Here is a 14,832-nt window from a genome sequence, read left to right on the forward strand (position 1 = left end):
TTTGGGAAATGATATTATTACGGGTCAACACAACCCTTACTATGTCATACGGTAAGATGCTTGCAGGAAACTCACCCAATTCTTTCATTTATTTAGTCTGTGGTTTCACAGTACAATCAAAATGTAGTGAATCGGAACTTGGGTGATCATCTTGCCCGGACAATCGTTTTAATAGTGGGTGGAGCTAAAAGGGGAGAAGCTAGGACGTATATTCCTTACCCTGCCGACTTCCACCAATTTAGTGATCATGACGATGCTGAAACAATTTTCCTGCCACACCATCCTCCAGAAATCATAGAGCGTCTCCTGCTTGGGTCCTGATAAGCAGAGGGAAGGAAGAAAGAGCAGCATCAAACAGCTGTCAACTCAATGAGGGAGCTTCTGCCTTGAGAACTTCTGTATTATTGGGACCTTTAGTGTCCTTCCTCTGATGGCAGGATCTCACAAGATTGTGCCGTTAATAAAGCTATATAGGAGAATTCCTGGCAGAGGAAAGAGGTGACTGGCAAGGAAACAACAGAGATGATGATGAAAGTCTGGAGGACCATCAATCATCTTTCAGACATTTAAAGTAGCAAGTAGGAACTTTTAAAAAAAGAAGGGAGTGAGATAGCAAGCCTATTGGCATCTTTTTTTTTTTTTTTTCTGCCAGAGTTTCATCTCCCTGAAAAAGCGCTCATGAGTGACTTAGTGACAAGAGCTGCCAAGGAGATGACGCTCCTCCTAACAATTTGGAGCCAGTGGAGCGAAATTTTAAAAGCTCAGAGTTCATGGGAAATGACGTGGATGAACTGCATGTTTATTTGCAACAATGCCGACGCCTCGATGCTGTTGGGACTGGGACGATCCCACTAATGCGTTAATTATCTGCTTCCGCTATGATTAATTAAGCAACCCCTAACAATCTGGCCACAATAACACCTTTGGATTTGCCTGTGCATGAGTGGCTTCACAAGCTACATAATCCTTAATTTATTACACCCTAGCTCACCATCAAAACACACACACACGATATGAGGACACTCACCCTGAGAGGCGATGAAGTGGTTGGATCGATGGTAGCCCTGAAAGAGAAAAAGAGAGATGACATGCTGAGTAAGCCATCTGTCCCACACACAGCTGTGTGTCTCACCCTTTTCCTCTCATCATCTCAACCGCTCCCTGACAGTGCTGTGTTGTGTTGTGTTTTACTGCTTTCTGACCGACCGACTGCTGAATCGCGTCTTTGCACCCCAAGTCGACCCACTCGCTTTTAAGACTCTACCACGAAAAAAAAATTAATACGGCAATAAATATGTCAAAATGTGATTCCTTCTGCAAAGTTTATTCCCAGTCAAGTCGAGCCATCTAAATGAGCAATACCTGGATCCCGAGTATAAATTAGAAGGACAATGAAAGGTGCACTATGTCATCGCCGTGCAATAAAAAAAGCATCTTCAAAAATAAAACTATTGTTTGGTTAAAGGTGAAGGTTGGAGATGCTTTTCAAGCGACAACAAACATTTAAAACATGTGATGTCAATAGACTAATCTGAATATATCTGAAAAATCGCAGTAAACTCCCTAACAGGGAACACATGTTGCAGCATAATCTGGGTTAAAAAGTTTGCTCACACAGCATGCTGCCGCGCTAAATCACACAAACCCCGCTTGCACTCTGCCCTCCACTTAGATCACACGATGATTTGTTGTACAAATTACGGTTGCCTGAGCTGGCCAACTGGGAAATATTTTGGTGGTCCATGGTTAGGCATTAGCAGTTAGCTTGTATGCAACACAGGACTCAATAACGTTTTCTACATTAGAAAGTTTTACTTAGCTACAATTTCCTAGATTTTTTTTTTCTTAAAGGGATAATGTGTAAGATTAAGACCGTTTTTCTCCGTAGGAGGTCGGAGCACCGTAGGAGGTGCTGCAGGTGCTGCATTTACCATTGTCCGTAGCTATAACAAACATGGCCGCCTCCGGAGAAGTGCCACCCCCCTTGTAATATAATTAAATGATAACCAGACCTATGATTATACTTAAAACTTACTGTTGGCCATTAAGAACACATTCATTTGCAAGTTTTTGTAATGTATTATTTATTTGTTTTTTATTTAATATTTATTTATTATTATTTATTTATTATTCATTTAATTTATTCCTTTTCAATTAAAAACGGTCTAAATCTTACATACTGCCCCTTAAAAGGAATACAATACTTATTTAACCATTTTCAGCTGTCTTTTTTTTTTTTGATTATTAATTATTTGAAGATATTTCTGTACAGTAAATTAAATAACATGTGCTATGGATTCAGGTAACGCAGCACCTGCTTTCTGGGTTTGGTCATGTGACGCTCCCAAGCTGAGTCGAGATTGTTAGCCAAGCCCTGAGCGCATGATGCCTATTTCAGTCGGCAAAATGTGATTCAAAACATATTCATTGACTGTGCATGAAAAACAAGGAAGTTATCAAATGAATTCTAAAAACAAAATATTTACTTTTTGCTGCTGAAGAAGGATAACCTAGGAAAGTATCTTTAACCCTTTCACTCCCGTTGGGATAATGCATCCCACAGCTTTTAAAACAAAATCACAGTGGGTATAGGAATCGTAGCAATAACATGAAATAGCATCCCAGCGGTTCATTATACACCGACCAACACATTCTAGTGCCATTTAGCAACTTTTCCATACACAACAAGCCAGTGCTACACCGACTATTAACAAGGCAGGTTACGTTGTACAATTTCTCGTCAATTTCCCATCTAGTACTGCGGAAATATATTGATAATATGTACAATATATGTGTGTTACTATAGATTACACTGATGACGATGTATTGTAGCTGTTTGGTGATAACTTTCACTTCTCTGGCACATCTTTTGTACAAGTATCATGGTCTATAATATACTGTCCCAGTGGTATTTATTGGTGGAAGTGGAAGTCAGGAATGGACATTTTCAACACATTTTTCAAGTATCCTTGACTTATAAACAAGAAATGTGTGGCTTGAGTTTTATTATATTCAGAAAAAAAAAAAAAATCGGTAGTGAAAGGGTTAGAACTTCCAAAAACATGGCAGAAAAGTCATTATTTATGTTATCAAAAATCAAGGATTACATCATCGGAAATTCTCTCAAGCCATATGATGAAATTTATTTCTGTGGCCATTCTGTTATAACAAAATACACGCAATTTGCATCTCAAATGTGAAAACTGGAGCTAAAACCCTAATTAAAAACAGATTTTTGGGTGTTGTGGCGTTTCATTGTATATGTATATTGTATTGCTACAATGGCAATTAACCAGCTCACCAGCCATTTTTTTCTACATGCATTTTTCCCTTTGCGTCACAAATAAGGTGTCTTCAAATGGAATTTTACATAGGTTCCTCACATCATTCTATTCAAGTTGGCAAGAAACAAATATTCTTGAGATCCTTTATACCAAAAGCCTGGCGCAGCCTTTGGTATACAGATGGCAGACGTTTTCATATGGTAGGGGATGAAGTGAACATGGATTAACAATGAAGTCACCTTCACAGTCTTGAGAGGAATAAACACGACAAAATATCACCTGGGGGAGTTTAATGCGTGGACACAGAGAATGAGCAAGCGTCCTCCTGAAAAGAAGCGTCTGTTTATCTAACCTTGCGAGGAGAAAGCCATTTTGTTTTCTGAAAACTGTGGCCTGAAAACCTTGCGGACGCCGTCGTGTCCGGTGAGAAGATAAACATGCGGATAAAAATTGTATGTTTAGAGAAGGATGTCGAATATAATCAAAAGAAACTCGAAAAAGGAAAGTTCCAAGGATTTTCTGTATGCAAATGATACAGACGGCGTGCATTTGAGTTTTGTGAGTGCTGTAAAAGCCATCTAGCCCAATAAGTTGAGTCTGTCCATATTACTGATGAATGGCTAAACCGAAACGTAAGCAAATTCAGATGATTGGGATAATGTTGAAGATGGATGATCAAGCCTGCAATTCCACAATTCCTCTTGCCCCTGCCAACCTATCAGCACGGACGCTTCCCCTTTCCTAAGATGACACGGTCACCATGGCAACTAAACTTCCTTCCCGGGCCACTTATGAGGACTAACAAAGACAGCGGGGTTCAGACTGCTGAGAGAACATGCGTACTTATGTTCATTTCAAATCATTAGGGCTTTTTCGGTCCTTTTCATGTCTAATAAATACACTCCTAAAAGACACGGAGCATTTGTGGATAGAGGAGCGTGGAAAGAGGAGCACGAGGAGAAAAGAAGGAGAAAAAAAATGAGCGATGGCAGGCAGAAGAACAAGCGGTGAAGTACTTACTTCCCTGTTAATCCGAATCTACAGGGGTGCAAGGTTGAGGAAATGGGGAGGGGAGTAGAAAAAGAAGACATATACGCTAGTTAATGAAAGAAGCTTTTTTGGTAGACAGCTTGCTTTACAGACAGGTGGGAAGGTGTGTGTGTGTGTGATCATGAAAAGTGATGTGGGTTGAGCAGCCAGAGTTGATGTTATGTACATTTTGCCATCCGACGCCGCCTGTACGTATATTCACGACACATGTTCGGTGAACGAGGATGGCGTCAGCATTTAAAGTGAAACATTTTTAGAGTTCTCTGCCACATGTGGAATGGTGCGCTATACATTTAAGCCCCAGACATATTCAAGTGAAATTGCATTTGTTGCTGCTGCCAATGACAGGAGAATGTGGTAAAAGGTTGTGTAATGTTGGAAATGATTCAGATTCTAGATTATATTTGACGACTTGGAAGACGCAAAAAATTTGAACTATTGTAAAGGTCCTGGCAACGCCCGCTAATAGCTAGTTTTAACGAATGAAAACTTCTCAAACTGTGCTTGAAATGAGAATATGTCACAAGATATATAGCGTAATAATTTCAAGCACATACTGTATATTTTTTTATACATAAAATGTAATACTTTATCGTGCCTTTTCCTATGGAAGGTAGGAGTTACCAATGAGGAGTAAACATTTTTGGCTTGAAAACTTGTTCAAAAAAGCGCGTTCAAATTGTACATTTAAAATACATATTGATGTACTTTACATCCACCTTTACATCCAAGTAAAGGTCTAGGTTAAATGCTAAAGACATAACATTTGTTGCCATAACGTCGTTAGGATTTGATGAGCTTGGCCTTATGGGGATAAAATGAGATTAACGTTAAGCTTATCATAATATTCGAACATATTCACAAGTGTGTTTGAATGCATTTGACAATACGTTTAAACATATTTGCAAATACTTTCGAACGTACTTGGAAATACATACAAACATAGTTCAAGGTTAAATGCTAAAAATAGCACAAAACAAATTTGATCCAATACAGGGCATGGCCCAAAGCATTATGGAAATAAATTCTGTTTTTAGCATCTAGTTTAAAACTACATTCAAAAATTATTTGCAAGTACGTTTGAATGTGTTTGCAAGTATGTCTGAGTATATTTGAAAAAACATACTTGCCAATATGTTTGAACGCACTTCTAGATTTAATTTTGAAAACATAGCATGTGTTCCATAAATCTCATTAGCAATATGGGAAAAAAAAAGCTTAAAAGTGTGTTTGAACATATTTGCAAATACCTCCAAAACATACTACTCGGTTAAATGCTAAAGACATTACATTTGATCCTATAATGACACAAAGGGTTGACCATTACAGCCCAAAGCATTATGGGAATGAATACAGTTTTTGGCATTTAGCTTACACGTATTTCCAAACATATTTGCAAATAGCTTCAAACATATTTACGAGTACATTTGAATGAATTTGAAACCATTTTGGAACACAGTATTTACAAGATTTGAGCACATTTATGAGTTTACCCGACAAAAAGTGTTTTCTTCACATTGGGCGATGCGCATTTCATTGATTTCCAGCTGAAAGATTTGTGTTTTAAAAACTACCTGAACCAAATCTGTCCATGGTATCAACTATGTGGAGCGCCTATTGTATATAAGTGGTGCTCACAGTGTTAAAATCACACAAAAAAATTCTCTACATTTATAAAAGCATTTGCAGAAATAAATGCCTCCTTCAATACAGACTCCTCCCTCAAATAAATTGAGTAAGTAAAAGCTCCCAGCCATTATTGGAGGACATTGTAAAGAAAATTTATATCTCCGTGTACGTGATAAAGACAAGATAGCAGTTATGAGTCAGAAAATGGTATATTATTTTCCATTTAATAGATTTTGTTGGTGGAAATTATAACTTGTCAACAACATAGCTTATTATTTTCATGTGTAAGTGCTAAGGGGAATAATTTCTGCATAAAATTTTTGTTTGTGTCTTGATAACAAAGAAAGCATTGATTTTTCACAAAATGAAACTGACTGGCACAGATGAAGTACATTTTTAGTGAATACACAGATGTCAAAAATGTGGTTACATAATAACATGGATGCCGCAGTGGTTTGATGAGCCAAAGTAAGACTTGGATTGTTTCACTGCAGATGAAATGAAATGCAACATAGCCTCAGCCATGCCACATTGAACTGTTCTTCCTTTCTCAACAGGCTGTCAAACGTATGCAAAAATCTGCAGCTCTTCTTCGAGCAAAGCGCACCGTAGGAAGCAAAGGCTCAGGCATTCAATAATGGAAAGGGAAGAAAAAGGGCAAAAACACTTCTCTCCATCTCACCTCTGTTTTGAAAGCGATACATCTGCTCGGATGGAAGAATGCTTTTCTATATAACATGTTGTGAAACAAACACAAGTGCGGTGGACACCAACATATTCCTGGTTTGATATTTGCCAAACTCACACTTCCGTGACTCACAGAAAAATATGCCTAAGAAATTTACTTTCTTTTTGTGGTGAAAATAATGTCCACAATGTATGATTAGTTAAATGTGTTTCAGATTTCCCGCATTGTGATCGGTCAGTGAACACCTCTCTAGAAGCATTAAATGCGCCGGAAGCAGTTGCTTTTCCTTTTCCTTGCGACGCTGTTCGAGTTCATGTCGTGATAAATCCCCCAAGTTAAGTTAAGCAGCATACGTGTTTCACCGAGTATGATTGTGTGAAAATGCCGAAAGACCGCAATTAATAAACAAGTCAAATGGAATACCGTGTTCTCTAACCTGTGCACTATTAACCGGGCAATCACTCTTAATTGAATCAGCTGGTGCCACAGTAACTTTTTCCTCTGGGTTTTAGTAATATTCCCGTATGGGAACAAGGATGAACGTTGGTTCAGTCTGTCCACTTCTTTGATCAAAATTAATGCAATAACAACCTCAGCTACCCCGAGGCCCGTGCAATAGGCATGTGATGCTAACAGCCAACCGACGTACCCCAGCTCTATCTCGTCCCATTACAGTAATTATTTTTAAGTAAAAATACAGCCAATATAAAAATGCATGTCTGTGCTTATGTGACTGACAGATCAATTGTCCTCGAATGGTCTTGGGGGGGGGATTTTTTAAGTTATCGTACATATGATTCACCCATACTTTCAGCCTTCATTTTGGGGAAAAAAGTGCATTTTATATTTGGGAAATTATGGTAGTTATCTAATGTACCATCTCTGTATGACATTTATTGAATTGTAGTGTCTCTTTAGGCTTCCTGTTGCATTGCGGGCCAAAATGATGTCGTTTGAGTGAGAGAAACAAATACATTAGCTTCTAGCAAGAAATATTGTCACCAACAGTCAATAAAAACAAATAATTTGCGAAGAATACAGTTTAATAATCTACAATAATGTTACTTGGGAGGCTTTTGGAACATTAAGAGGATTGAGTCAAAATGACATTTTTTTTTTTTTTTACTACAAAAAAAAAAAATCACAACAGACTGTAAGATATGGTTTGTTTTTACTTACTGGTACATTCAATTAAAATAGAATTACAATCATTATTTTTACATTTTCAGTGGAAATGCTATATAATGTTGAGTGTGACACTCCCAGACGTAACATAACCTGGGTCAAAAAGACCCATTTTAGAATGTAATCACCAGAAATAAGTCATTATAATAATAATAATTAAACTTTCATTTTGACATGTTTGCATTGAAACCTTTTCCTCTTGAGCTATAATTCATTATCACTTTATTTTTGTCCGGTGAGACTGACAGATCATTCAAGTTTCACAACTACATAAAGTCGTATCTCATGGTGACAATTTTTAAAATGGTTCATTTGACATATTTGCATTTGATAATGTTTACCGGGATGCATGCCTGGGTCATATCGACCCGGGAGCATGACTGGCGTTCCTGAGAAACTAACTTCCTGACTAAGACCAAGATCGGTTACGGTTGGCCATTAATACTCAAAAGAAAATATAAATCTATTTGTTCATTTAATCAGATTCTCAGCAATGTATTTACAGTTAAGTGACCGTTTTGAATTCATAGACACTCATTCATTTTCTTTACTTATCTAGTCTAATAGCAGCAATGTTAGATTTGGGATTAACAGTCAGACAGGGTGATTAATATAAGACTATCCAAAAAAGAATAAACACAGCACCAAACAAGTGAACACCATGACATCAGAACATTGCTATACCTATATATTACTGCTATTTTATGTTGTTGATTGAGTGGTTTTGGGTCAGTAAACACTCAAGCGCTAAGTGCTATGCCAGCCCAGTGGTTGAAAAAACAGCGGATTTTGCCACCAGCACAGGGTGCCCCAGAGCATTGCCATCATTAATGTACTGTAACTCACTTTCTTTGCTGTGCAGTCAAATGCTCCTTGTTTTACACTAGACTGCACTGCTACAGCAGTTCTTCATCATCATCCTCACAAGAAATGTTGACGTGTACAGGCTGCATGTACGATCTTAGCTACTGTATCAGTTATTAGGTGCACTTAAGGGACACCGATGTTTGAAGATTTTGGAAGCAGTCGAGATGGTACAAGAGGATTTTGGAATCATGATTTGTGATATATTTAAAGTAAGTTGAGCCTGCAGGTCCACACACAATAAACAACACAAAAAGCACAGACCTACATTTACGTGAAATGGTTATGTTTTGATTCCGGTCTTTTGTCTTCAATTTATAGCGTGTGTCTTGGCTGATGGCCTCCAGTTGTTTGTGGGTTAGTTTAATATTTATTTTTTTAGTCCAATTTTTAGCCTAATGTGTTGCCACTAGGCATGGGATGACCTCAGATTCTGATGGTAAGATAACATTGAGCAAAAATATTGCGGTATCACAGTGTTGAAATTCCAGCTCTAAAATGTACAATTTTCAATTTTTTTTTTGCTAAATAGCCATGTTTCCATATTATAAAATAGTTCTATTTTTAAACAAAATACACAGAACAGCCTTTGTTATAATAACAAACATTTACCATGTTAAATTATTTAAATATGTAAATAAAATCAAAACCAACCTTCAGTAAGGAAAACAGCTTTGATCACCAATAAAAGTGTATTATATTCTTTCAAATTGAACACATGCAATTTAAACTGAAAAATGGGCTCTTAATATGAAATAAGTATAAATCTACGGTACAATAATATATTTTTTAATGACTGATTTTAAACTACCATCTATGTGTCAAATAATAGTACATTGTGGATTCTGTCATTTCAAGTTGGCGAGTCTATTTCCCTCACACACTTACGCACACACACACTCACGCAAACTCGCTAGCGCTGTCTCGCTAAATCGCTCCCTCTCTCTCTCTCTCTCTCTCTCTCTCTCTCTCTCTCCATCTCTCGCTTACGTTCAGTCTCGCGGCCTCTCTCTTTTTCTCTCACCCTCTTCCCTCTCTCTCACACTCAGAACTAGCTTATAGCTTACTTGCAAAGTCAACTGCTCTTTTTTGAAAACTAAAAACTTTCTCCAAAGCCGACTTCATTTGTTTGGACAGGGGGAAAAGTTTGATCTTTTTTTTTGTTTGCATGGTAAGCCATATTCAAGCAGGCTAGATGTTTTGTGTCTTCCCTTGAGCGATATCACATAAAACACTTCATGAAAGTAGCACGTTAGCCACATTTCCAACATTAGTTAGCTGCAGGAGCAAAATTATATTGATATTAAAGCCCACAAAGCAGGACATGGACAAAAATTGTCTGCTGCAGCAGAGGAGGACTCACGTATGATACACAATGAGAGCTGCCCACTGCAGTTGCTGTTAAGTGGGATGACGCGGGAGGGATTTTTTTTTTTAATACTGGATTTGACAGATTAGGACAGTTTTAAATCATTGTGACTTTTAACATCGCAATATACTGCCAATCCAGTTATCGGCCCATGCCTAGTCCTTAATTTTAATCACTTTTAGTGTCAGTTTAATCACTAGTCTCAGTTATTTTCAGATCTTGGCTGGTCGGGCTTATCAAAAAATGGGTCCACTGTGGATGCTTTTAGTTTTGATATGTTGGTTTTGCCATGAAGACATGATTTTCCCTCGAAAAATACAATCTCTCAAGTCCAAAAGTAACCATAGTAACTCGGCGGGATTTTAATACTATGCCATTCTAATGAACTCCATAAAAGCCTTTCACCACCAGCCATCATTCCACAAGAAAAAAAAACACACAAAAAAAAGCTTCTCGCCACAAGCCATCATTCCACAAGGGGGAGAAAACCTTGCAGTGTTAAAGTACTGCTGTTACTTGATTTGATTTGTCATTAAAGGTTAATCCAATCAAAGGAGTTCTGAGTGCATAATAAGTTTATGTTTCCAGAAAATGTGCTCTCAAATCTTTTCTTCAGAAAGGCTTTGACAAAAATGGGATACTGCTTTTAGCCATCCAAGGTAGTACAGGGACGGAATCGTTCTACCTCAGCTTGCAGAGTGGCAACGCATGGAGTGCCAGTGTGAGGTGTGCAAAATAAATCTAGTGAGACAAAGGATCCATATCAGATTGCCACACTTGCCTTGACATAACTCAACATTTCCACAGCCGAGACAAGCGTGTACTTCTTCATCTTCATCTTTAGTTGCTTGCTACAGCTTCATTTTTTAAAATGCCTGCTGATTTTTGCTCCCAACAATTTTTTTTTCCCCTCCCCGAAACAAGGCGTGATTATGAATGAGAACATGTATTGATGAAAAGGCATGGAGTCCGTTCACCTTTTAATGATCGGTGAAAATTACTGCGGCGCTAAGTGTGTGGAAAACATTCAAGGTTAACAATGGAAAGGATCATTACCCATCCCTGATTCTCAATCCTCAATCTCCACCACACCCTCCCGCCCACGCCCAACTAGAGATTGAAGAACATCAATCAAGTGGATTTCATTTAGAGGGATTAGTGGCATCCTACAAAAAAGGTTCATCTCCTCTCCATGGTATTAAGTGCATGTATTGTCGTGTTTTAATAAAGGTGATAGCTGACTTTGGGTCGGGGAATGCGATGCAGAGGTTGACAAGCGTGACAAAACGAAGCAGGTTGTTTGATTGGATAAAAGCTTCCAGGTGAAAGTGGGTCAGTTGACTGATTGGCTTACAGGACTTCGACAGGCCTCGCTGGAGGTTGGCTCTTTTTATCTGCTGTCAAACATTACAGGGAAAGTCAAAGAGAATAAAACTTACATCAATGTAGTTGGCGTTGATATAGTCGGAATTGGGGTCTCCCAAGAGAGGGTTGAGTTTGACTCTGTGGCGATCGTCTGACAATTTAAAACAAAAGAACACAAGCACATTGAAGAATGAAAGGTATTTTATACTGTGCCTATTTAACTTTTGTGGCTTACATCCCAATAAGGTATCATGCCTCCCTTTAGTTTTGTCTTTCTTCTTTGTACAGTCCCAGCCATCAAAGAAGCTCTACAAAAAAGAAGAAAAAAAAAGAAGAATGAAAGGCATACCTTTTGGACCATCTCGATTAACCTCTCCGGCAGTCTTTAATGAAAATGGAGCACATTTTGCTTAAGCCGGTACAACTGTGATGCGGGACGGCTGGCTTAGTTCAGCAACCGTTGGCTTTTGTGAAGAGGTTTGATGCTACATGCACGCTATGAAATTAAATAGAACAAAGCTGAGCGTTGTCCCTCATCTCTCTTTGATCCTGAAACATAGGACAACATGAGGCTGCCAAATTCACGTGTTCTTTTGTTTACGCTTGTACTAATTTGTTATAAAAAATACATTTAATATGGGGTCCTTAATTTCTAGAGATTTTAAATGTAAAAGTGGTGCCAGTACAGTACAAGTTCCTGTCTATCAGTTCCACACAATAGCGAAGTGTACCATATTTTCCGCACTATAAGGCGCACAGAAAAGCCTTACATTTTTTAAAAAGCTGACTGCGTGCCTTATAATCCAGTGTGCCTTATATATATATCGATCATATCATGTGCTGACTGCATAAACTGCTTACTTCTGATCATTGAGTTGACATTCCGTTGAGTGCAGCTCTATCTAGTGGATACATAACAGAATGCAAATGCAGTCCCAGCCACCAATTTGATTCTATGTAGTTTTGATTCCATGCGCCTTATAATCCGGTGGCCTTACATGTGAGTTTATTTTATTTGTTTATTTTTTTAAAGGCCATTCATTGGAAGTGCGCCTTATAATCCCGTATGAGGGGACAGGATTTAGCTCTCAAAGTGGTACGAAACCAACGAAGTAGACTACGTTTTCAGCATTTATAAGAAATACAGGAATAATAATGTTTTAAAAAATTTAATATGAATTGAACATGTTGAAGATGAAAGATAAACTGTGATATATATCTGCTTAAGTTAGTACTTTCTGCACAGATGGAAGTATTACATCTATACACCTTAAAAATACAACTTTTGGGGCTAAAACAGTGATGTAAGTTGAAACATTGTGCAATATTTTGATCAATCCTTTAAAGGAAAAGCATTGAAAAGACACTAGGGAACTGAAAATTCCACCCAAATGATGACAGCATGCCCAATTTCAAAGTGCCCAATTTCAATTTATTACCTTAAAGTTACGCCATCACACTACCAGGAGTGCACCATCCCTTGGCTAAATTACTGCAAGAATAATGCTGAAGAAAATGACCCAAAAATTGTTAAAATTCTGCACAAGGGTTCAGATGGAAATTATTGACATTTAAGGCAACAACGCTAGTTGACACGACAAAGCAAGCACGTTGTTTACTTTTCAACAATTTGCTGAGGGTTTTTATATATCTTATATTTTTGTTGAGGGACAATACAAATGATAAAGTTGAGTACACTTACATAGCACTTTCTAAACCAAATGGTGCTCAAAGCGCTCACATTCTCTCATTCATGACACAACTATGTATCTATAAACCTATTTCTCCATAGGAAATGTGGGGCAGTCAATTTTGATAGTAGTAAATATATTTTTGTTGAATTGCCAAACTTAAAATGTTACAGGAGTGTCAGAATGTTTATTTATTTATTTATCTATTCATTTATTTATGGCCTGAACTTGCATCCCAAACAAGCAATCACTGTTGCTTACAATTTAAAAAAAGAATCCTGAATCCGTTCAAATGATACATCTAAAGCTCTTTACCAAGCCGTCATATTCACATTTTGGAAACAAATTTGTTATGTCCATAACCAACCAACGCACGAACGTACCTTTGCCATCCTATGGAAAGATTTTCCATTTTAATTTAAAATCACCTTAACCTCTAAGACCCCTCACTGTACACTGGCTAACAATGTTTTTTTCGGTCAAAGTCAGATCCGTCATACCTGTTATCTTTAGGATCTAAAACAGGAAGGATTCAACTTGGCAAACTCTCCTTATGTCATCCAGCGAAAGAGGCCGACGGAAAAGTAATGACAAAGGCTTTCATTGACTGATTGCTTAACAGTTTAATATCATTCTTATTAGCGGGCCAAAGCATACACAAACACTCCTCTGACTTTACAAGAAGCCTCCATCAAACTGTGGTTATTCAATCATAGAAACCACAAGCACAGTGCATACCCAACAAAACAAATCAACAATAATGTGCAATAAACATGCAAGATGTTTGAAGCTTTCAAACGTATTGAGTATTCTTATTTTTAAGACCCCACATTTTTTTTTCCGTTCACCCCCACAGCATGACAATTACAGTGCATGGCGCGCTATCAACACTCTTTGCAATTCATGAACAAGCGCAAAATGTTATGGAAAACAGGAAGCTTTTTGCACTTGTAAACAAAACCATAACCAAACCTGTTAATTCAAAAATTGTGACTTGTCTTCTCATAAGTCACCCTAAACTTCTTTCAGGGGTCCACTGCGGGAGCTGAAATTAGTTCTACAAATAGCCCCCTCAGATGTCTGCACACAAACATGCATATTTGAAGACTGGCAAACCCCCTGTGGTTTTCAGCCACTGGGGAAATTCGATGAAACTCTGCCAAAGTCTGCATGCTGAGCAGGGGATTACAATGCAGTTTCTCCCCACAAGAGAGCCAAGAACCAGCCAAATCCTGCATAGGATTACACCCGCCTCCTCCTCACTTCTTCCATGTGCCGCCTCTCTCTGAATCCCTCCTTTGCTTTAACTCCCAACTCTTTACATTGTGTATACCCTACATTTTTTTTTTTTTTTTTTTTGCCTTTCCTCTTAAATTTTGATGCCAGACCTCGGAGCTCTTTGTTTCTCTGCTCTCATCACTCCTCAGACGTCAAGAGAGGAACTGAGAGAGGGAAAAACAAAGAGGACCGTGTGAGGGGGTTGTGCAATATCGAAGGAAAGCAAGGAAATACAAACCTGTGGAAGATTGATTAGAAAGCCTCACTGGCAAGGATCACTGGTGTGGGTTGGTTAAGAGGATCAATTAAAACGAGCAAAATGAGATGAAAGCAGTCAAACCCCAGTCAAATACCGTTTTCTTTGGTTTCCAAAATTAGACATTTTCAGGATACCTACATTATACCTGCACGGTGCTCTGCATTGTTATA

At 38.1% G+C, this 14,832-nt stretch overlaps 1 protein-coding gene across 3 annotated transcripts in view; it reads right to left on the bottom strand.

Annotated features, from left to right (window-relative positions):
* LOC148425483 (receptor-type tyrosine-protein phosphatase U) overlaps positions 1 to 14,832 on the bottom strand; it is a 196,495-nt gene that overhangs the window by 22,019 nt on the left and 159,644 nt on the right. For 2 of the 3 annotated variants that reach the window (XM_088410178.1, XM_088410175.1), the window contains 5 exons: positions 11,670 to 11,742; positions 11,509 to 11,585; positions 4,305 to 4,322; positions 1,028 to 1,064; positions 220 to 317 (listed from right to left, as the gene is read on the bottom strand). In XM_088410178.1, the coding sequence (XP_088266304.1) occupies positions 220 to 317; positions 1,028 to 1,064; positions 4,305 to 4,322; positions 11,509 to 11,585; positions 11,670 to 11,742 (303 nt within the window). The remainder of the gene's footprint in view (positions 1 to 219; positions 318 to 1,027; positions 1,065 to 4,304; positions 4,323 to 11,508; positions 11,586 to 11,669; positions 11,743 to 14,832) is intronic. The other variant, XM_088410176.1, reaches the window with a different exon arrangement.

This window comes from Hippichthys cyanospilos, chromosome 3 (assembly GCF_059441005.1).
Source record: "Hippichthys cyanospilos isolate Australia breed blue-spotted pipefish chromosome 3, RoL_Hcya_1.0, whole genome shotgun sequence".
Taxonomy (NCBI): domain Eukaryota; kingdom Metazoa; phylum Chordata; class Actinopteri; order Syngnathiformes; family Syngnathidae; genus Hippichthys; species Hippichthys cyanospilos.